A 24,148-nucleotide genomic window follows, 5' to 3' on the forward strand; every position below is an offset into this window, starting at 1 on the left:
TTCGTGCCTCGCCCTTTAATAGAAAGCGGCACTTTTTCAAATGTATAAAGTGCACAATGAAAATCTCCCATTGGCATGCCGTCACATCATGTCAAAGCTTTTTCTCTTTCTCGTGATCGATTGCGTTCCGTTTTGTGATCGAAGCTCACTATGGGCTCGTGATCTCGAGTCGAATGTGGGCCAATTGATACGTTGCGACAGCATTCCTTCTCCGTAGAAATCTCGCAATGGCAATGATAATTTGCACGGCCGGATGCTGGTCTGTGTAGCTGGCAACACCGCCGGAAGCCGGCGATCGAACCATCTCGGCTACCACCGAAATGGGTGGCAAACCCATTGTGAGCTAGATGCGCAATGGTGTAATCGATGGGTTTCGAACAATCGCAAAAACATGGCAAAACAATAAAATAATATGAGATAAAGGGCGCATTGAAATGGCAAGCGATGGAGGTTCTCAAACTTTGATTTGTTATGACTCAATCCGTTCTATTTCATACTTATTTTTTTATCGATACTGAGGGTGATGTATTGTACTAATGCCTCAAGTGTAATTTTATAAAATAAGACACTACTACTAAAATTCAGTTGAACATTTTTATTGCAATGGCTTTACATCGTAATGATGCTGTGAATTTAAAACATAGATATGTAACATTGCTAATTGTGTGTTAGTTTATCTATTCGTTGATTTTTAAATGGGTATTATAATAGTGAAAAAAATAATATGACATCATACAACACTTGAGAATCATTGACAATGTCAGTGATGTCGATTTTACATCATTTATACCTGCGGTTGAGGATAAAACTCGACCACCTGGCAAGAAAATAGTTTGTGGTCACATTGTTCATTGTACAATTTCCTGAACGCATATATACAACTAAGTTTATGTACAGAAAGACCAATAAAACTTCACATACATGTTTGCGTCAATTTTTATATGTAATATAATATTTATATGGTCTAGTATTAAAATAGCATATCAATGCTAATATCAGATCCTAAAACTTTGACCATAGTAAATCATTAGTTACCTAAAAGCTTTACTAGATAAAGTTAACTATGATTTTTTGCTTGTTTGTAATATCAATTTTTATGTTGTGAATTAGTGTCGGTTTCTTGGGAGCTGATGTTGAACCAAAAATATATTTTTATCTCTGACCTCTCGCTCTGCCATATATAAAATGTATATAATTTGCAAGGCGAAAAATATTTACATTAAAATTTGACCTACTGAGTGTGTGAACCTGTGAACACCTCTCGTATTTCATCTGGTCGACCTTCGATAATTCGAATTCTCTAACTGAATGGCATTTCGTAACCATATCCAATGCCTATACTATACAATGAACGTTGCGGCAACAGTTATTAGCCAGTAATATCAATGTCACATTTTTTTGGTCTTTGGTGCACCTAAAAATGGGCAAGTGAAACTCTGAGCATATTTTTTATTAAACTATTTTCAATAGTCGATAAAAACTTTCGAAATGTTGTATAAATTAGTATAGTTTTTTTCTATTGATTTGTTGCTACCTCGCCATGTCCTCACTCATCCTGACAAGTATTGAGCTGAATAATAAATCAACGCAACATTCTAATTGTACGCAGTAAAAGTTCGTTTGGATCTAAAAAAATAAACTGTATTCTTTTTAAATGTAATCTGCATTAAGGTGTAGAAAGTGGATCTCTCATTAATCGATAATATAATAAATCCTATAGAACTCATTTTGGAGTGCCACAGGGATTTAATCTGGGCCCTCTTTATTAATTATTACATATTGATTAATCAGTAAATTTATTATACGCTAATTACCTGAAAGTGTTTAAGAGTAGAGAGTTTTTTCAGAACTCAGTGAACTAAAATATAAATACAGAGTGACGTTATCGTACCTACGTTCGCCAGTGTTTTTGCATTTAAATTATATTGTTGGTTAAGCTAAGTGAGCTGTTATTTTATTTATTTATCATTTTTATTTGCAGTTAGGTTGAGCTTTCGTTGTTTTTTTCAACAGATTTGATACAGTGTGTAGTATGTCATCGTGGTTTTTATATGCGCACCACATTTTTTTATATTCATCCAAGTCATCTTAATTAGCTGGTCTCACCTACGTAATTTCCTATGTCTTAAGCAAATGTCCAATTCGTATTGTGTCATTGATCGATTCGAACCCAGGTCACGTCTCATCTGAAGTAGTTCGAAGCATTCTTGATATTTTATGATTACGCGCTCACTAACCACTCGTCATTCCGGAAACGTAATGGCGTAACGCATGTCGCAAATTTTGCCGTCATATTACGGCAACACAACGTAATATATTACATTAATTTCTCAGAAGAAAAAAAACGTAAACGATTTAGGCATTTAACCACCTAATTATTATGCGTTAATTATGCGATTCGGGGTTGTCGGGTTATGGGAGAAAATTTAATAATAGTATAGCTGAAGCTTACCTCATAAACGTGAAGTATAAATATCGTGGTTATAAAAAATTAGCTTTGGTATATATACTAAACTAATTAACTAAAAGTAGTGATTTTTTAATTAATTATTTAAATTATTATGTAAAAAATCGTTTTCATTATATATAAAAACATAAGGCAGTGTTTCACATTCACCATTTACCTTCAGTTCACTTAGCAATTTTGCATTTGTATTCCCTATAGCTGGCCATACACGCGTGGATTGTCCGTCGCGGATGTCTGGCGGACAAATCCAATCGTGTGTGGCGATAAAACACACATATTTGTCTGTCCGCTGTCCATGCTCAAAACGAACGAATCGGACGATGGTTTCCAGTGATTTTATGCCCCGGGGCATTTCCGCTCGCCTTTATTAATTTGCGCCAAAGTTGCCGCCATCGGTAAACGTCTAAAATAAGATTTTAGTAATGAGGTTTTATTACTTTATGACCCATCGGTCACTCTATATTATTACCGTTGAAAATGTATTTTTTGACATTTTTTTATCAAAGACAGTGAGACATCATATATTGTAAACTAAATTCGTGTGTTAAAAATAATTGTATTATGTAGTGCTATTAGTGATTCTATTAAAGTAATTTATTAATTATTCAATTTGTAATTTTTGCTTATTCGCATTATTTTTATCGTATATATGTATATATTATATATAATAATTATCATAATTTGAAACCTTGCGGTAAACCTTGAGATGTTACTGTCTCCTTAATATACATATATTTTCACTCTGAACTTTATATTTCTAAAGTTATTTCTACATCAATTTAACACTAAAATAGCTAAACTTTTCCGTCCACTATTTTTAGCTTTTTCTTAAAATGCATAAAAACAGCTTCAACTATTATATTTGCATCTTACTTATTTCTTTTATAATTATTGAAAAATATAAATGATAATTGTTTACTACTTGCAACGCATTACACATAACTTTAACGCGGTTAAGATTTTTTTATATTTTGAATCAAATATATTTGGTTCCACATGTGTAACGCGGCGATGTACAAATGCATGCACTTTACCTACATCCTGAACCTCTTCCACTGCCCATGCAGTGTATCATGAGTCGCTAAAGATTTCTCTCGTTTACTTTGTAAGTTAAATGTATACTATTCGATCATTTTATTACAAATATGTATATGAAAAAATATGTTTCTTGTCTGCTAGCTGCTTTGGACAATAATTTTTTAGCAATGTTGAAATTTTCTAGCAATTTTTAGACCTGAGTTCGAAACCCATTTTAAGTCTAGTGTTTTATGATTTCTATCAGAGATAAAAATTAGTGATTTAAATATAATTTCGATGTGTTTTCACAGAACAGGTTTTCTTAGATTTTTTTCAATCTCACGAAGTAATATCGTGAGATTGAAAAAATCTAAGAAAATAATTTAAAAAAATTGAGTTAGATCATTGATAGTGATTTACAAATTTTGATCTCACTACTAACTGGATTGTTTTTGCTTTGTTGAAACGCATTGGGCTCACGCCTATCATTTATCAACGTAAATTTAAAAAAAAATTGTGGCTAGATTTGAATTAAATTAAAACCATCACGACTTAACAGGTTGTCCTAATACGTCACAATGGTCAAAAAACAATACATATTATTATTTCAATCACTTACTATATATAATAAAAATTATACCTAGTAAGAAAAAAGCAATAAAAAAATCATCTTTACATCTTATTTATCAGTTGTTCAATTTATTTAATTTACAAACTATATTTTTTTATTACTTTAAGAAAAAATATTTTAAAGTCTTAGAATAATGTGTAAAATATAAATGAAATAAATTATTCTCAATATTTTTAATGTAATGTTTATAAATATTTTTTATATAATGATCTTTATATTTGTATTACTTTTCACGTTTAATTGAAATCATTGTTAATTTGATTGCTCATCTCACTAATGCTTTGTTAATTATAAATATGATGTGTTATTAAAGTCATCTTTACACCTAATTAAAATATACACATGTATACATAAGAGCAAAATCAATGCATTAGAGATAAATAAGTAGGCGTTAAATATCGCAATGTTTTACTATCAATCTTAAAATTGCAAATCACTGATAATAACAGGTCTCATTAAATGCTGAGTTGTACATTCATTAATGTTGCAAAATATTAGTTTGTTAAGTTTGCAAATATTTAATAAATAATAAAAGCGCAAATCAGGAAGCAGTTTATTCGTATAATAAAAATCTTTTCGCTCTTTGTTTAATAGTCATTAATTATCCGTTGATGGTCACAGCGACATTTATGTTTGGTTAGTCATTATAAATAACAAATGATACTTTGACATATACTACTGTGATTTTATTAGCATCATTATTTAATCTAATTGTGCGTAAGATCTGAAACAATCGATTATTCAACACACGCAGAAGGCTGCAAATTCTTAGTGTGATTATTGTGGAGCAAAAACAAGGAAATTGTCGCGTTTTTTTTTATTATATAGAAATATTTTTCCGTATTGTGTCGTAACAACCGAGAGTAGAATTTCTCTCTCGTTATTCGCATTATTTTCACGTTTGAGGTATAAGCTATGCATACGTAGGTACGTACGTTGGGAGAATAAGGACACGACATGTGTATTTTTCTCGGCGGAGGCTCTTGTGATGTAACTTGCATAATCGGCAATGCAATATAGGTATGCAACGCAACAACCAGTCTTGCAACCATTCATAAATCGGTTGTAAATTCCGATTTCCCTATGCGAACGAATCGGAGATTTCATATCCATTTTCGTGTTCTCCCAGCGTGTATTTTACTTCCTGCTATAGAATCAGTACGTGTTGTAGCGTTTGCTTATTTTCTTTTTCATTTTTTCATTCAACATTTGCGTATCTATGACACAGAGCAGCATAAGCGTTTCCGAAATGATTGTTTCGAGACTAATTACAGCTAAAATTATGTACGATTGAAATCTGAATATGCTATGAATAAATACATATGATTAGCGGGGGACTGAAAAGTGCTATAAAATAGCAATGTGTAAAAATAATATTTTTAATGAATATTTATAATTTTATATTATTTTTCAATGTGAATATATAAAGCTTCAACGCCTAAAAGGCACTCAATTATTATATAATTTATGAGCATGTTAAAGTATGTTATGACCATTAAGCGTAAACGTCAAAATCGCCAGCGGGTATTGTGTCGTTACTTATCAGATGGAAGTTTTTGATTATCACATTATCAGCAATGGAAATGTAATAGCGAATGCCGGAACGGCGTTCCGACTCGTTTGTTATACAATTTGTTTATTCATTATCGATATTATATCATAAATTGAATGGATTTATTTTTATTTGCTGAATAAATAATAGATTAAATCAAAAATAGTTTATTTATATAAACTAAAAAGTAAAATTTCTTAGAATATATATTAATAGTTTAATTATAAAATAAATAAAAATGTATTATGTAATGAAAGTTCAAATCTCAATATAATTTAAGAAAATATTTTTCTATCGTGCCTTGAATTTAAAAATCTCGGGTGTCCTTTGCAGCCGAAATAGAACCCGGAAAGGCTGCTAACAGTTTATTTTATAAAGTATAGATAAAATACTATATATGTATGTACAATATATATGGAAATATAGATGTTATTATCAGGTGGTGGAGTCGAAATAGCTGATCTAAAAAATCAAAAAGTCTTCACTGGAGTTTTAAGTTGAATTATTGTCGACTGTGATCTTAATTTGATACTGGATCAGTTGATCTGATTTGTGCTGTAACTCCTTGAGTTAAGTCTCTAGAGCAGGGCTCAGCAACCCATGACCCGCGGGTCACCAAGTGACCTATTTGAGCTTTGCAAATAGCATTTTGTTTTTTTTTAAATATATGTACATGTGCCGGATTACGTGTTACGATGTTACAACCAGACTACATTTATGATTTTTAAGAGCAAAAATATACCGTGATCTTAATAGTCACATTTTAATTATTTTACCTCGCAGTCAGAAAGATTGCCGAGGTCTGCTCTAGAGCATCTTCCTCCAACAAAATATCTCTCTCTATGTCTCTTTGTGACGATGTATCACATGTTTTATATTTCTGGTGCAAGATAGTTTTATCGAATCACAGATGAGGATGTTGGCGGACCAACTGCATCGCTTTTTGAACGCACCCATGAAATGTGTTTATGATTTAAAAGAAAAACATCCAGAGAGACAGTTACGGCAATCGTTAATAAATGGTTGAAAAATAAAAGTAGTCCTTTGCGCATAGTAGTTTTTCGTGTATGTGTGATCAATAACTTGAAGCGGTTATGCTAATAGGTGTTCCATGAAATAATAACAATTAGTATCGCAAATCTTTACTTAGCTACTTTCGAGAACAGTTGGTATTTTTTTCATATTGGTCGAAATGGTCGTCTGAATGATCTCTTAATTAATTGTGCAGGTGGTTGAAGACCCCAAAAAAATTAATTTAATTTCCATAGTTTTTTCAGCTTCTTCCATTCAAATAAATAAATATCGATTGCTAAAAACACGTGATAAATTAAAGGATGAAAATGTTAACTAATATTTCTGTCAAAAATTATTTGTAATATCCATTAGATTTGGGCTCTTAAAAATAGGCATCAGTTAAAAATAGCCAAAATATGTAAAACCAGTAGTAAAGAACATGCTAATCACACTTTTTTATCTAAGAAAAATATATAATTTATGGCAATAATGTGCTAAAATTTATATAAACATGTTTTGTCATTTTTTTCTTTAGAATTGCAATTTCTTTTTCATATTTTTTTTGTTGAATATGTAAAACATTAAGTAATTTTATTGAAAAAGTTACGTATGTTCTTTATAAAAACATGTAATAAGCTATTTTTAATAATTATGGTCTTTTAAAGAAATTTAAGAAATTGTGCGCGCTGTCGCCTGCACAAGTCTAATTTCACTCTATGGACTCATAAATTCGCGCTTTGCGCTCGAAATCATATTTTTTGTATTTACTGCTTTCTAATAAGTTAAGTTTAGCCGTTTTAATAATTCATAATAAAAATTGCAGCAAAAACTCTGGTAGTCTTGAAAGTATTATAAAAGGTTATTTTTCATAATTCTTATATCTTGGAGATCCTAAGATTTTGCTACAGACAAAGCATAATAAAATAGTGGAAAAAATTTCTTTAACGAGCAACTTCAACGATTAAACAGAACTGAATCAACAAGAACTCTCGTACAGTCAGCTCTGGCGTCTAAAAATTTGCATAGATAATTATATCTAGAATTTCACGTTCAGCAAAGATTAAAAGAGATTTTAGATATTTAATTAATTGTCTGATTCAAAGCGCAAGTCTTGTAATGTATAGATCCTGGGCGTAGTCAAATAGAAAAACACTAAAAATATCTATGTAAATAAACTGTGCTAAAAAGTGTTTCTATTATATTTATTTTTGTTTATAATAAAATATCTATGAATTTCTTACTCCGCCAGAACACATAATGTAACATTGTTTATATAAGTTAATCTCAAAACTCACTTCTATTGTAAGATGTGCTATTTAGAATAGCTATAAGTACTTACAAGACGAGAGCTTAAATAAATTATTAAATAAGTGCCATTTTTATTATCTAAATATTTTTGATGTAGTATTATATACCAAATTCCTGTTACTTTTTTTGTCTGAATAGTTAAATAGCAATTGGTTTACAATCAATTAAAAAAAAGTATTTGGATTCTAAGAATTTGATTTGCACAAAGTTTAGCTCAGGTTTACCTCAACCACTTGAGACGACTAATTCTCTCCGCCTTTTGATCACATCAAATAAAAATGGATGGGAAAATAAATATGTTACCGTTACTAATAGCTACGAGTATTTATCTAGTTAAGGCCAATGGGTTCAAATGGAAAATTCGATGACCATTTAAGCTTTCGATTATCGTCGCATCTTTTAGCTGTAATAATTAACCAAATGCCACCGAAACGGCGTTCCACCTCGTTATTTCGGCTATTGGTTTTGTCATCATAAAACGAATCGTTAGGCTTTATTTTGCATTCTGACAACATAACTCCAAAATGTCTAAATTAGTAACGCTATTGTTTTTAGTCAAAAGCTCAATTATCGAGTCAGTTTTTTGACACGTCGTTGTGTAAACAACGCGACAATACCGTTTCATAACATGCAACGTCCAGCGCTTTCAAAACTGTGTCGCAAGTCCTAACCGAACGGCTCGCAGAGAATGTTAATAAACGTCGTATTTTATGTAACGTTCTTTCCCATGGAGAAAAGTACAATTTTCAGGTTAAATGGCCTGAAGGTCGCCTGAAAATGCGTCCAGTCAATTGGAGCGATTTGATTGATGCAAAGTTGTAAAGCGGTGGAAAATTAAATCGCGTCGGTGTCGTGGGAAAATTGGTTTGCCCATTGTTGAACGCGACACCCTTTCTCTGCTCTATGGCGAGAACTTCATAACCGATAAAGCGGAGTTACCTGTCGTAAAGATTTCATCTCTTATAAGGCCGCGCGCAATAGCGGTATGCTAATGGCGCAGGAGTGCTAACTTTGTGAAAATTAATTTATCCCTAATATTTTATATTTAAATTATCAAAGTTGTTATAGTAATATACATGTAAATATATTTCATAGGTTATGTTACTATCCTTGTGTTCTTTGATGTGTTCGACAATTAAAAAACTATAGAACATACTTATATTTTTATAATCATGCAGTGATTGAATATCTGCATCTAACAAACATTTTTTTCATTTATACTTGATATTGAATTTAAACATGGGAGGGAAAGCATTTTAAAAACTGATCAACACAGTTGCTACCACCGAAGATAACCTTGATTAGATTCATAATATAGTCATGACAGTACGGCAAATCAAGGCTTAAGAAATAGTAAAAAGTTTCAGGCATATCATATATATGTTTTGAAGAATGAGCTAGGAATGGAAAATTATTTTGCTAGATGGATCTAAGGGTTGATCACAATCGTTCTTGTTCTTAGACGTCGTCTGACATGCTGCACGTTTTAAATTTAGTCCCTGATATTTTGATAAAAATAAAATCTTTCTCCCAATGAAAAAAAGGTTCAAAACTAATAGTCGACATCCCCAGGTCTGCTGACAGGGGACAAATTCCCAGGGCCCGTTCTCCTTAAAATTGATTTTTAATTGGCCCCATCTTGAGAGCTTTTTATATAGTAGTATTTCAGGTATTATAAAATTTCAAAAGTTTCTGAAAAAAGAGCTAATATTTACATATTATTGTATATTATATAGTATAGTATATTATATATTATATGATATTTTAATTGTACTTAAATGAGATCAATATAAAATGACTTATTGATATAAAAATTAATTTACTTTGGTAGTTCTTGAAAGAAGCCGCATGATTGAATTTATTGTAAAGGTGCAAACTAGACTTTCCAGCTAGTTAATGTCTATTAATTCCAGTTCGATCACCATTTGAAAGTATCATCTGCCTTCTAAGCACGTCACGCTCGACAATTACTTCAATTATATTATTCACCACGTCCAACTGACCCACATGTCATCCGCAAAGGCCCTAACCATCGTTAATTATGTCGTGTCTTTTGACACGAATGTTCAAGTGTTTGAAAAGCTAATCTTTAACAACATCTCAGTAAACTCACTTAGACGTATTTACAATTAAACATCTTTTACCTTGCCATACTTCACTATTCAACTGAACAAAACTATTAATCGTATCGGTTGAATCAGAAAGCATGCTCTTAAATAGTATTGAGAATCAAATTAAACTAACATAAATAATCTACTTCTGATGTCTATTGAGACCGAATAAAATGAATACAAATAAACTAAAGTAATGTATATTTAAAGACTCTGTTTATAAAACAAGTATATTTTTATTTATATCAATCTGAATGGTAATCATTAAATCCAATGACTTTTCCAACTATTGAGATCCTGTAAATTCAAACTATTCATACCTTATTATCTTGATTAAAAATAATCTAGATTTATACAAGTATGTTGTAGTAAATATAATGGAGATAAGAAGTGCTTTTCAACCACGTCTTGAAAACATTTTTAATGCTTTTCGAAAGCCTTTTATATATTTATCACTTTTTTTATACAGAAACATACTTTCAACATAATGTTCTTAAGCTTAATTTGAGTTTATCAAACCATACCAATTATCAATTCCACACGAATACCAACTGCATGGCCCTATAATATTGGTATTTTTGTAACACACGCGAACCTCCACGTGGTGTCGTTGAACGACATCACGTGACCGTTTTACCGTAGTACTGACACGTATTTTCCGTGATAGTTTTCTGCGAGCACAATGCGAATTAACAATAACACCATAAACAAAAAAACAAACAAACAAAAAGGTCAATCAGACGTGAGTGTGTGTGTGTGATCAACCAAGTGCATCGAGTACCGTTGCTGCACCGGCCGTAACAATGGGCGCTCTTGTGGAAGGTCAGTGATTCATCTCCCGTTACGATGCTGACAATGTCATCAACATGGTAACATATAAACTTGGAAAGCCTGTTAATGAGAGCATTAAACTAATCATGACAAAAAAAATCTAGAAGTAATATCAGATATTTAAAATTTATTTACTTTTGGATAAAATGCAAAACAAAATATTATTCCTATTTATTTCGGTTTATTATGGCCAAAACTTGGCGGCACTTTAGTAACACTGGCGTGACGGACACACTTCTTGGCAACTCTGGCGGGCTAGCACGCCGGTGTGGGCCCGCGCCCCATTCACTTGTAAAATCCGGTCACATCCGGTCGCCAAATTATATTATTTAAAAATAAAATTATAGTTAGATAAAAACTAATGAAATCATGAAAACTATTAAAATTTATAAAGAAATGCCCGATAAACACGATGTTTAAAAATACTTCACGATACATTTACAAAATACTTTTTTTTAAAAAGGCGCAAAAACTTTTTCACGGACCCTGCCTTTCCTATGCAGCGGCATATATGCAGCTGTTGTAAAATATTTATACAAATTCAATTTTTAACAATAAAAGGCTATAACAATTTTCTTGAGAAATTACTGATTTTTGAGATGAGAATTTACAAAAACCATTAACAAATTCATTGAATATTTTGTTGTGTTTGATGTAATTTGCACAATATAAATATTTTTTTATTTATTGTAAATTATTCGTTGCAACATAGCGTTAGACCAATGCGTTACAACAGGGTAAACACAATCAACGACCACTAAGTCAGTATTGAGACACTACACTAATATCCGTATGACCTAGCTTGATTTTATTTTAATTATTAATTACGATATTAGTAATAAATAATCGGAATTTTAATTTTATAATAATCACTACTTTCAATCTCCCAGACATGATGTAAATTTAACTTTTCAAGCTAATTGTAATCATTGATTAAAGCTAAATAACAATAAGCAATCATTGCTAGTGATTTATATGAACTCTAAAATCTTACAACTGTATTTTTTTCATAGTTATTATTGTGCTTACTCCTTCAACGATTACATAGATTACTCAATAAAATATAATTGTACCCTTTTTAAGGAGTACAATTATATTCTCAAATTGTGATGAGAATCTGTAACAACTTGTATACTTACTGATGTGCTCGTACATTAATTCACTGATACACTTCGATACTTTTCACCAATTAGTAAATAGTAAATCTATTTTCTAAATATATTTATGAACTAGAAGTATTCTAAAAGCAATGGTATTTAAATATCCCGATAGTCTAATTTTGCAGTAATAGTTTTATAAAGTACAATTCGTGGTACTTCTTAAAACCATTATATTTGTCACTTATTACTGTTATTAAATATATTATATAAATAGAAACATGCTAACAATAAATTTCAGGCTGTTAAGTGGGTCATAACGAAATTTTTTTATGGATAATAAATATACATATATTACTTGAGGCTTATTTAAATTATTTTACGTATAATAGTTTACTTAAATATAGCTTATTGAACTGTGGTATTTATAAACTTTTTTTCATTTGTATAACAACTTACCGATATATTATTTTAGAAGCATTTTTTTATGCTACTATAAATAAACGTATATAATATCAACTAATTGACCATATCGTTGTAATAATATCACGGAAGCTTTTCTTTCAATAGTAACTAACTGAAACACGCTAATACGGGGTTTTATCGAATTTCTCCAAGAAAATATAAACCTTGACTTTGTTTTGTTCATATTCGCAGGAAAAGGCAAATAGTAAATATGATTGCGCTCATAAAGATTGGCCCTAATGTATTATTTGTTTAATTAAAAATGTCATGCTTTCATGCCCAAATATAAATATGTATCTACGACAATAGATTCAAATTTAATTTGAGTATTCACTGGAAAATTTAACTACTGCTTTGCATGCGGATCTTATCAATTTAGACAAATTAACAGATTTCGTTTAATAATCAGCGTTCGCTTTGAGAAATTTGTATTTATTCCGAAATTTGCATAAGACAAAGAGATGGTTTACTTTCAGGGCGTTTTAAAGAGATCTTATCTTGGCAGAGGGTCAACTCCAGGACTGTAGGTCACTCGAATTTAATTTAGAAGACAGTCCCACTTAGACTTCCTGTGACGGGTCACGCGGCTATAATAATTTATCCCGAGGCCCACTTTTATGTAGCCGAGCTTTCGCCGCAAGGAACTGGATTTTTATTAAATTATGGATAATGAGTCGAGAGAGCGACCGGAGAATCCTAGAATTCTAGGTGGTACGTGATCAATGAATGGTCGCTGCTTATTGAATTTTTAATCGAAAAGAAAGTAGCGCTGGCACATGCGAAAGGCGGAAGAAAGAGAGGCGATTTGTTTGTTTAACACCTCGTTCTGTGGGCAACACACAAAAAAGTCGATAAGGCCACACTTGAAATCGAAAGGAGAATGTCATTTTTTTGTTAATGGTGAGCATGTGTCAGACGTAACGAAAGCTTTCATAACCCGCTTGTGTAAGCTAAGCAGCTGGGAAAAGCTCAATGTCCTTTAAAGGACATTGACTCTAAATATATATGTATATCTAATTTTAAAAACTGAAACCCCGATATAAAGTCATGATTAAAAAAAGCTGTGGATGCCTGCATAAACGATTACCATAATAATGATCTGAAAGTTTCGTTTAAATATATTCTTATAAAGATAATTAATATACGAATATATCTTGAGGAAAGTGGCTATTCATTATATGGTCAAATAAATCACGATTACTACCCAATAAATTTTCAATTGCCGCTTTACATTTAATTTACAGCTACATACATATACATTACGTAAATATATTTTATCGGTATCTTATTTTCACTATATATTAATCTAATTTTATGCCATAGTTAGCTCTCACATACAGTAATATGTTTATAACCCAAATCAAAATTTTTACGGTCGGCCAAAATCGATCGATATTTGCAATTGCATTTTAATGCGTAATTCGTGTCACAATTTTTCATTACACTACAATAAGCGGCGGGCAATTTCAAATAGCAATTTGGCGAATGTGGAACGGCGCAGTTATTGAAACTGTGCCGAACGCCTAATGCGAAATAATTACGATCGAAATCGGAATCGATCTGAATAATTGGACCGCCATTGGCGCACAATGGTTCAGAACCTGGAGAGAGAAAAAAAGCTCACTACTGATGACGTTCAACTTTCTACCATTTCGAGAATTTGCCATATAAGGGTACCAGTACACAGCACCGGTCGTGTTTCGCACGATGGGAAAATTTCACAAGGACTGACACGTCGTGCTTCGGCCATAGGCTGTTCGGGATCTCTATGACCTGGTCATAATATTACACAAATCAAAAACACACCTGATTTACTTAAAAATATATATACACTTTCAATTTTCATAAAAAAATGGTAACTTTTATTTTTTCATTAAAGTGGACTTAAAGTCACTGGTCAAATTCAGTACAGCTCATATACATAAATGACCATGAACTTTCCGACCGTTAATTTTAACTAGATTTTTAATTCACTCTAAATTGGATTATATGCATGTGTTTAAGTAAAATGACACTATTAATAATAATTTCGAGATTTTTTATGATACAATTATGCAAATAATGTGTATATATATATGTATATATTATATGATTGTATATGTATGGCAAAAACAAAATGTATGTTCCGCATATACACATATGATTTCCATTAAATTTTATATTCAGGTTTATAAAGACATAACTTAGGCATGTAAAGTATGCATTTTTAATTCTGTTAATAAAATTCAGTCAGAGATTCTTGAGATAAGGTAAAAAAAATTGTTTGAATGAACATGTTTCTATATGTATTTTCAAAATTCTAATAATGATATTGGATATTGGGTTGGTATTTTTATTATGTGTTTGTTTATATAACTCGATTTATAAGTATTAGGTTTTTATCAATTGATTTACATATTCATATTTTTTTATTGGTTTTATAGTTTTGTTTTGACAAAATACACAAAAAAAATTTTAGTAACATTTTTTTAATTATGACGATATATGTAAAATGTGAAAGCAGTGGAAAAGGTTGAATATGTATTACAATATTGATTAATCGTAAAAATATTAACGAACAGTTTGACTTATACAAAAATCATTAAATAGTTTGACGAAGCATATAAGAGTATTACCTAATTTTATATGAATAAGAGTAAAGGACTATTTTAGATATAGAACAAGCTTTCGACACTATGACTTTGATTTGCAAACTAGAATTTTATTTGCGAAAAAATTCACTGAATACTCTAATGTTTTTTTTATATAATGAACACTCAATACTTATAATAATACAAATACTAGCTGGAGTATCCTAGTAAAGTTTGCTTTTATAAGTTGCATTTATCTTTATCTATATATATATATATATATATATATACGCTAAAATCGCAAATATTTTAAAGAGTGTTTAGGGTTATAATTCAAAACTTTTAAAGACCTTAATAAATATTACGAGAGGTGAAAATTAATATTACCCAGAATAAAACAGTCAATTAAATTTACGTAGCTTTTCTATTACCTCTTATAAATATAACATTAAATATCTGGCCTAATTAAAATTTGATATCTACATTTTAAAGTTGTTATCATAGCCGCTCATAGATACGCTTATCATAAAAATAAAATTAGACCCATTTACCTATGCTTGCTAGGGGAGGAGTAACACCCGTTATATTAGATTTTATTTTAATTAAAGCTTTAAAATACTATTTAATTTTAATACTAATCATAGTAGGCAACAAATAGCAACTATTAAGAAGGTTGTCCTTTTCATACCAATAAAATGAAAACATATTGTTTTTTAGACAAAGGTGTTCATAGTAATGCTTCAATATATTCAGCCAAATATCAATAAATCTATTATATTTTTTACTTAAATTTATATTTCAAGTATTTTTGCCTTTTTATTTACATAGCAAATACTACAATTGTTAGCATGAAAATAGTTATAAATCAGTAGCATTATTTTATATTATAGTATATTTGTGAATTATATTATAATATTAATATAAATAGTATTGGAGCAATATTCTTATTTTTGCTTTTAATAAATTTTAAAATAATAAAATACTGCAAATACACATTTTTTTAAACACTAAACTTTCTAGATATTTATAATAATTAAATTATGCACATTTCACGGTTGCTTACTTATTTTAAAAATACACTATATGCGTATCTCAGTGGCCATATTAGGTCCGCGTTTTAACTGCATACAATGAAACGTGACCCTGTTATTTGCTCATCTAATATGGAAATCGTACTCAATTTTCTAATAAATAGCAGCTCAGGTGGCGCTCACTTTCGCTGAGACCGAAAATTTGCATCCGTTTAACCTTAATCGCTTAATTTTGACCGATGTCAACAGAACATAAGTCATTGTCAGGTTTTGTGCCATTCATAAAAATTTTGCACTAGCGTAATATGTATGTATGTAAAAAATGTACCGTAGCGAACCGTTTTTTTGTTACTTAACAGATAACGACATTTTAAATTGAATACATAATATAAAATACTATGACTTCATATTGCTTTACTTTGCAAATATCTTCAAAACGTTGATAGTAAATATTTTTTAAATTATAGTAAAAAACTCCACGGTCTATCGTTCATAATTAATTTGTAAACATATTTATTGGATATGTATTAAGAATAGGACATTCCAAAGTAATCACGCATATGGTAACACAGATAATTACAATATCAAGGTCATAAATTATAGGTTAGCGCTGCTGCGAAGACTTTTACAAGAATTCAAGATTAATAACAGCTCTCGGCCGGCACGATATAGATCATTACGGCAATTTCATAATTTCCAGCTTGTTTGCAAATGTTGCGCATTTCCGCGAACGAGACAACTCGGACACATGGTGCATTTTATTATGAAATGTCCTATGCATTGCTATAACCATATTGAATCAAATAAGTATTGAACTAATGATAGCGTAGCAAATGATCAAATTCCATTTACGCCGCTTCTCTTTTGGCAATGCATTAAATAAATAAATTTTCCATACTTCAAGTTCTAATCTGAACCTTTCGCCACGCGGCGTCTGACCGTTGGATAACTCAATTTGCCGTCGCCATTATTTATTTTTGTACGTGTACAGCCGACGATGAGTTAAAAAAAAAGAACGAGGTGAGTTTGCCGAGTCATTTGTCATGGAAGACAAGCGGCGGGTCGACAAACTTATCTGTCCACATTGTTTAGGAGGCTTCTGCGGAACGGCAATGAACCCTGGTCATCCTCTACGAGAGTGAACGTCCTCAGACGCTTCCAGTGAGAATCAATTATAACGCGATCATTATTGAGAGTGGTGACCAACGGTTTTGCAATCTAACGCCTAGTCTCTGGGCTGGGCTGAAAAATAAAAGTGTATCTTATATATGTATTTAAATTAGAACCATTGATATCATATATTGTAGTATCTGACATTAAATAGTTCAATGTGTAATGCCAGCTTAGTAAGGAACTAGATGGTGATAGCCATGAGCGCTAGATACATAGGCTAGAGCGGTCATCAGAAGTGGACGCGATCGCGACTCTCAAAGATTTAGATTTAGTTCAAATTCCAATATATTTAGCTAAAGATATATGTGTTATGGCATTTTGTACTTATATTTAAATTTATCGTTGCAGTGGGGTTGAGCCAAATATTTTTATAGTATTTTCTGGTAAAAAAAATGTCAGTGATATTAGATCGTTGGTATTTATAGGCTAATGTGAAGTGTTTGTAACGTTTGTATAAATAGATGTATTGTATATTATATAGCTTTAAATTAAATGACTTGAAATTAAGAAAAACAAATGTACTATTAGTGTTACCCACACCGAGCAAGCATATCTTCAAACAGATCTGATTAAAAAAATTGTAGTTTTGCGCTTTATATATTTCATGTTTGTGGTATAAGGGCCGCAATAACAACTATCCCGTGAAAGCAGAGTTCCTAAATTGTAGCTTAAAGTCCAGTAGTAAGACAATGTATTTAAAAACATATGTATATTAGAAATATATTGTATTTGTAACGTACTAAAAAAGTTTATATTATTAATTATTAACCCATAAACTTTTTATTCATACTATAGATACATATTTATATACAGTTTCTCCCGTTGTAATTGGGTCATTCTTAACATGGCAAGAAGTGTTTTTTCATCCATCGAGAACATTATGATTTTCTCCAGTTCGCCAATGTCCGAGAAATCGTTCGATCCGTTACGTTTGCAAAGAAATTGTGATTTTTCTTATTATTGCATCTCAGAAATGCGCACTTATGTCTTATCATTCCATATATAATAATACTAAGACTATTCAAATTAAATCCTTGATATACTTACCTTGAATTACTCATCAATGTATTAAAGAAACATGCATCTATGAATCATTGTATACATACAATAAAATTATATTTAATTTATTATTTAATAATTATTCTGAATAAATATATTTTATTCAGAATATCTCTGAATTAATCTAGTTTTGTAGGGAAAATGTTTTATGCTGTATTACATGAATATACAAAAAAAATACTTTTACTCCTATACAATTTTATGTATGCAATTATTTTAGCACATAAGCTAAAAAAAAGCATATCTATAAAATTTCAGGTGTCATTTTTTTATTAATTAAGTCGTTATATTTTTTATTACAGGTGATATGATTTTGAGACACCAGGATGGGTAACGGTAGCTCGCACGCTCACGGGGGAGGTGCTGTACCAATTCAAAGACAACCAGCCCATTGGCACCATTCGTTACCAAGCGATCCAGTCTTAAAAGCTTCACATTTAAAAGTACAATATTGCTATATAAAATACATAATACAGACAAAATTCTTAATTATTTAATTAATGCAAATCCTCAGGTTCTTCCAGATCTAGATCAGGGCGCCCGTTTGAGATCTACCAACAATGGAGCGATTTTGCAATCCGGAGGAACTATCAGCGGTGGCAAAAGGCCACTTTCCCTTGCGTTACCACACGATCGAGATCACCACACAAGTGTATGCCATTTATATATTTACAGTATTATTTATACTTGCGATTACTTTACGCATTGTTTATTATCGTTTCAGAATGGAGTATTTAGATCTAAAAGCATATCACAAGATTACGAAGCGGAAAAGCAGCCTAGATTTTCTTATCTTTCCAATCAAAGAGATCCATTGCACAGATCGCACACGCATTTACATATAGAAGATCACGATGGTATAAATACACAAATTTCATATATATTTCATGCATATTTAAATAATTTAATCGATTTTTAGACTCGTTCGCGACGCAGTCGAAACGCTTCGGTTCAGAACCAGATCTTAGGAATAGTCAGGAGATTCAGACAAAGACTAATAAAATCGCTAGGCATATGAAAAAGAAATATAAAGCACCTCCTCCGCCGCACATATCGGTAATGCAATCATTGATTGTTAGATCAATGCTTATTATTTTAATATGTATTATACTTTCAGAATGAACAAGGAGGTTCATCGCCAGATTCTTGGAACGCCCAACAATCATACGAACCTCCGCAAGTTCCATCCAGGAAGTTAAGGCTGTTTAAAACAAGAGCAGAGACTAAGAAGAGCCACAAGCACAACCATGAAATAAAGATGAACGGATACGTGCACAGTATTCCGCCTGTAACCAAAACATACGAACTTGAAGACCTCAAGCCATATCCGAACGACATCTTTGAAAGTTCACGGTTCGTCGAGAGAGAGAAGGTATTGCGATCTCCTTCGCGCGATCGAGACGAATATCTTAAGTATCCGAGCAGTAGAGAAGAAGACATGATACAGACTCAAATGTCTTTGAAACGAGAAGAGAACATCTTACAAACTGCTTTTAGCAAACAAGAGCAGTTGAGATCAAAATATTCGCAGCAAAACATGTACAGAGAAAAGGCGAGAGCTAAAGAAGATAAATTTGATTCAAACAAAGCTTTTAGGAACTCAGAAAGATTCAAGAAGCAGGGTAACGAAAACAGCAATGTTCTTCGAAGAGAAAAATCGTTTGATAACAGTTTGATGCAAGAAATAAACGGCGTCAGTAGATTGCATATGGATCGGCAAATGTTATTAGAAGATCAAATGAAATTCAACGGCAGAGGAGAATCTCCCGTTGAAGTCAGACTAAAGGATCGATTAGATGAAGTAAATGTAAATAAAAAAACAGTCTCCGCTATACCAAACGGAATGGCATCCGCAGAGTTCCAAGCGGAATTAATGATGGCTACTCGAAAGTTGAGGAGTGTAAATAGAACTTCACCTGATTCTAACTTAGATGTTAAAAAGGATAAGAAAACACCGATAACTAAACCTGAACCTAAAATTAACAGCAACAAAGAAAGGCAGGATAAAAGAGTCACTAAAGAACCTGCTGTAAAAAATAATATGGTTACTTTGGATCGAACGAAGCAAATTAAACCAAAAGATGGTTTACCTAGAGTAGTTCATAAGCAAAAGAAAGATGATAAAATAGTTCATACACAGAAGAAAGAAGAAGTTAAAACTGCACCTAAAGTCAACGGCACTAAAGTGTTACCAACTAAAACTAATTTAGAAAATTTGAGGAATAGGAGGGATAGTAGAGCCATCGGTGATAGGGGACAGGCTTCTGGAAAAGAATCGAGTCCTGAACAATCACCCACTAGGAATAAGTTAGAAGAACAATGGGATAAGTGAGTAGTATTTATTTTATTATATTTTTAATGCAATACATAAGACTATAAATAAATATATTGTATTTTATTTAGAAACCAACAAATTCATCCAAACAAATCATTTTACTTTGGAATGGATAAAAATGTTATACCAAAACCAGCAGTAGAAGAGGAAGAAGAAGAAGAAATGGACGCACATGAAAAAGTTCGAAGGCATTTAGAGATGAATTATAAAAACATGCAGAATTCCAAACCCTACCACGAAGAACCTTTACCAGTAACAAAGAAGAACATTAAGAATGAATATAATACAAGGATTGAGCTTCCACCTGGTGATAAAATTTTCTTAAGCAAAATTTTAATATCATTACATGTGTGTTAATGACAAAAATATTTTTAGGTTCACCAGAGTCAGCATTGTCAAGTGAAGCAGATATTGAAGATAATCCACATGGAATAGCATTACAATTGAGGCCTACATTACCTAAAAAGCAATTGGAAATTCCAAGATTTTCCCCAGCGGCTGCTTGGAGATTATTGGCAGCTTTAGAGACCGAAACAGAAGCTTCTAACAATAATACCAATAATGAAGATAATGCATCGCCTGCTGAAGAACGAATTCGAAGATCATCGAGGGGTGCTTTATTGTCTGCGCCTAGACCTCCTAGAAGTCACGATAAATCTGGAGATAGTGGTATATCAGGAGATGCTGGACCGCCAAATGACGATATTGGAACCCCAACTACACCTTCAAGTCCAGTTCGGAAAGAGGTATTATATTATATTTGAAGATCAATAAAATACATTTTTCTATAGTGCTAAATTGATTGGTTATGCTTTAAGGATTCTTCCAAGAGACCATTATTATCTGCTTGGACACCTCAACAAGATTTAGAAGAAGAGAGTAGCTCAGACGCTGGAGTCGATTCTCCTCACAGTGCCAATACGGATAGTGCACCTGCCAAATTTTCAGCAAGACAACAAGTCTTCAGTCTATCGCTTCCGAGAGAAACACATTTAAACCAACTCGGAGACAAGGTTCGATTCTTTACTTCCATTTAAATGAATATATTAAATGATGCAGTTATTGCAAAATCACGCCAGGTGTAGTCCAAAAGTGTGTTATGTCTTTACGATTGCTTTCAGAACAAGCAGTTACAGCAGCCGTTCAACAGTCTCCAGAAACTACGCAAATCTGTTTCGGGAGCTTTAGGTGTAGCTTTGGGTGCTAAGAAGCCTGAATTAGAAATAGAAGAAAACAGTGCCGATGAACAGCCTGATAATAATTGGTTTTTGAGCCGCTCTGCACCAAACTCTCTAAACAACGGTTTAAATGCACCAAACCTTAAACTATCCACTGCTAAATCGCACGACTCTGGTCAGCACCAAACTCCTCCTTCGTCGGATCAGGTAGAAGAACTCTTTCAAAAAATCTTTCTCTTCGTTTCTATGCTTTAGCGGCTCAATTTTGTTGTTGTGCATTTAGGAAGACGAGACACTACCTCCGGTGATGCCGTGCATCATGAGACCTCAGCCTCCGTTTTCTTACTTGGCTACAGGAGGGCACGTTATGTATCTGCCTCAGTACGACTCTCAGAGAACTACGAGGACAAACATGCAGTCAGCAAACCCTAGTCAAGATCAACCCTATTCCATATCGTACGATAAAGATGTTCAGCCGGACGATAAGCTGAAGCAGAAAAATGAAAAGCAGAAGAGCGACGGAGAGATGGAGGAGAACGAAATCGACAATAAAGACAAATATGCGCAGTATCGAATGATGAGGTATATTAACATTGAAATACTAAATAATTTATGGTAATTGATAAACAACATATGCAAATTAAAGGCGTCTTCAAAACATATTAGTCAGAGGTTACTTCATTAGAAAATTACAGTGCTTTTCAACAACAGCTCGGATTTTTTATTATAAATTCCAATTTAAAATATTTAAAAATAAATAATAACAAGCTATTTACAAATATAAGTTTAAGTTATAAAAGTATTGATTTTAATATATATTTTTTAAAGAAATTACCAATAATATGATATGTTTGTATTTATTTTACATAGTTGAAATAAGAGAAACATCTTTTTGGATCTTTTGCACTGAATTTATATTAAGCACATGTGTTTTAGGAATTGAGAGTGACTATTTCTAATTTAAAGTCTAGATAGACTACACTCTTATTCTAAAGAGTCAGTGTACAAAAACAAATACAACAAAGCTAAATTAGAAAAAATTAAAACAAATTTAAAAAAAAATAGTAAAATAATGCTATAGTAAAATAAGTGTAGTAAAATATATAAAATTAATATATTACTTCAACACAGTTTGAGAAACATATTAACACAAATCACTACATAATACATAATAGTATATAGGTTAGATTCATAGATATAACCAAATTAAAATTATTTTAAATAGTGCTACATAATGTTGACTTTAAAAACATAATATATTTTATAAAAAAGCTAAGATCAAAAATCACAAGATGTTTATTCTTTATCAAAAAATACTCTTCTATTCTGTAATACTGATAGCGCCTGATCTAAACTAGTTATCAGATTTATTACACTAATGATAGCATTTCTTTTAATCCGGATAATATTTATGAAATGCATTATATAGTATAGTTTTCAGTTCCCTTGACTATTTTTCATAAATATTCTTAATGGTTTTAAAGCTTTTTTATCTGTTTTCAATCTGCTGGAACAGAAAAAGACACAGAAGGCTAGATCTAGAAAATAAGATAGCTACAGATTATAGACGGTTTAGTTTTTGTACAAAAAAATACGAATCAGTAATGAAGTGTGAGCCAGTGCGTTATCGTGGTGTAAAATCCAATAGTCATTTACAAAAAAATCGGTCGTTTTGAGTAAGATTTTCTTAAGAAAATACCATAAAATTATAAGCTAATATTTATCATTGACCGCACGACCTTCTGGTAATACTTTTTAGTAAACTATAACTTTTTGATAAAATGAAAACAGTAAGAAGAACTTTGCTATTTGATCGAACTTAACGTGCTTTTCTTGTCTTGGCTCTTTAAGACGCTTCCATTTAAACGATTGGACCTTGTTTTTACGTCATAACCACACACTCGTTAAAGAAATTCTGATGAAATCTCTATTGGCATATTAGCGGTTGTCTTAGATATGGTTGTACCATTCATAGCCCTTCTGTTTGGATACACAGTGAAATATCTTTGTAACGAATACCGAAATAAGGAAATTCCCAGTACAACGGATCTCCAATTTGTCCCCAAAAAACTTTCATACAAAATGTTTTCACTGTAACGAAGACTGATCTCAGTATAACGAAATATTTTGCTCAGAATTTAAGAATGACGTTACAACTTGACACAATATTTCTCCAAATTCAGTTCGTCCTTGACTTAGCGTGTGCTGGATGTGTCCACAAATGACATTTAAAGTGTTTCGCCGATCCTCAAACTTTTTTTAAAAAAAATTTTTTTTTTACAAATTATCTTGTGTTCATTACGGTATCT

The 24,148-nt window shown here is 31.7% G+C and overlaps 1 protein-coding gene across 7 annotated transcripts in view; it reads left to right on the top strand.

Annotated features, from left to right (window-relative positions):
• LOC148237454 (uncharacterized) overlaps positions 1 to 24,148 on the top strand; it is a 104,973-nt gene that overhangs the window by 62,508 nt on the left and 18,317 nt on the right. For 5 of the 7 annotated variants that reach the window (XR_015808923.1, XM_088181719.1, XM_088181715.1 and 2 more), the window contains exons 2-11: positions 18,629 to 18,769; positions 18,841 to 18,978; positions 19,051 to 19,183; positions 19,246 to 19,382; positions 19,444 to 20,654; positions 20,730 to 20,968; positions 21,037 to 21,407; positions 21,480 to 21,674; positions 21,747 to 22,046; positions 22,123 to 22,421. Coding sequence is in view for 6 of the 7 variants with exons in the window: in XM_088181719.1 (XP_088037845.1) it covers positions 18,653 to 18,769; positions 18,841 to 18,978; positions 19,051 to 19,183; positions 19,246 to 19,382; positions 19,444 to 20,654; positions 20,730 to 20,968; positions 21,037 to 21,407; positions 21,480 to 21,674; positions 21,747 to 22,046; positions 22,123 to 22,421 (3,140 nt within the window). In the remaining variant the exon portion in view is untranslated. The remainder of the gene's footprint in view (positions 1 to 18,628; positions 18,770 to 18,840; positions 18,979 to 19,050; positions 19,184 to 19,245; positions 19,383 to 19,443; positions 20,655 to 20,729; positions 20,969 to 21,036; positions 21,408 to 21,479; positions 21,675 to 21,746; positions 22,047 to 22,122; positions 22,422 to 24,148) is intronic. The other 2 variants (XM_088181720.1, XM_088181718.1) reach the window with 1 other exon arrangement.

The sequence above is a fragment of the Plectrocnemia conspersa genome, unplaced genomic scaffold, assembly GCF_051122295.1.
Source record: "Plectrocnemia conspersa isolate PC_06_02 unplaced genomic scaffold, ASM5112229v1 ptg000002l, whole genome shotgun sequence".
NCBI classification, from domain to species: domain Eukaryota; kingdom Metazoa; phylum Arthropoda; class Insecta; order Trichoptera; family Polycentropodidae; genus Plectrocnemia; species Plectrocnemia conspersa.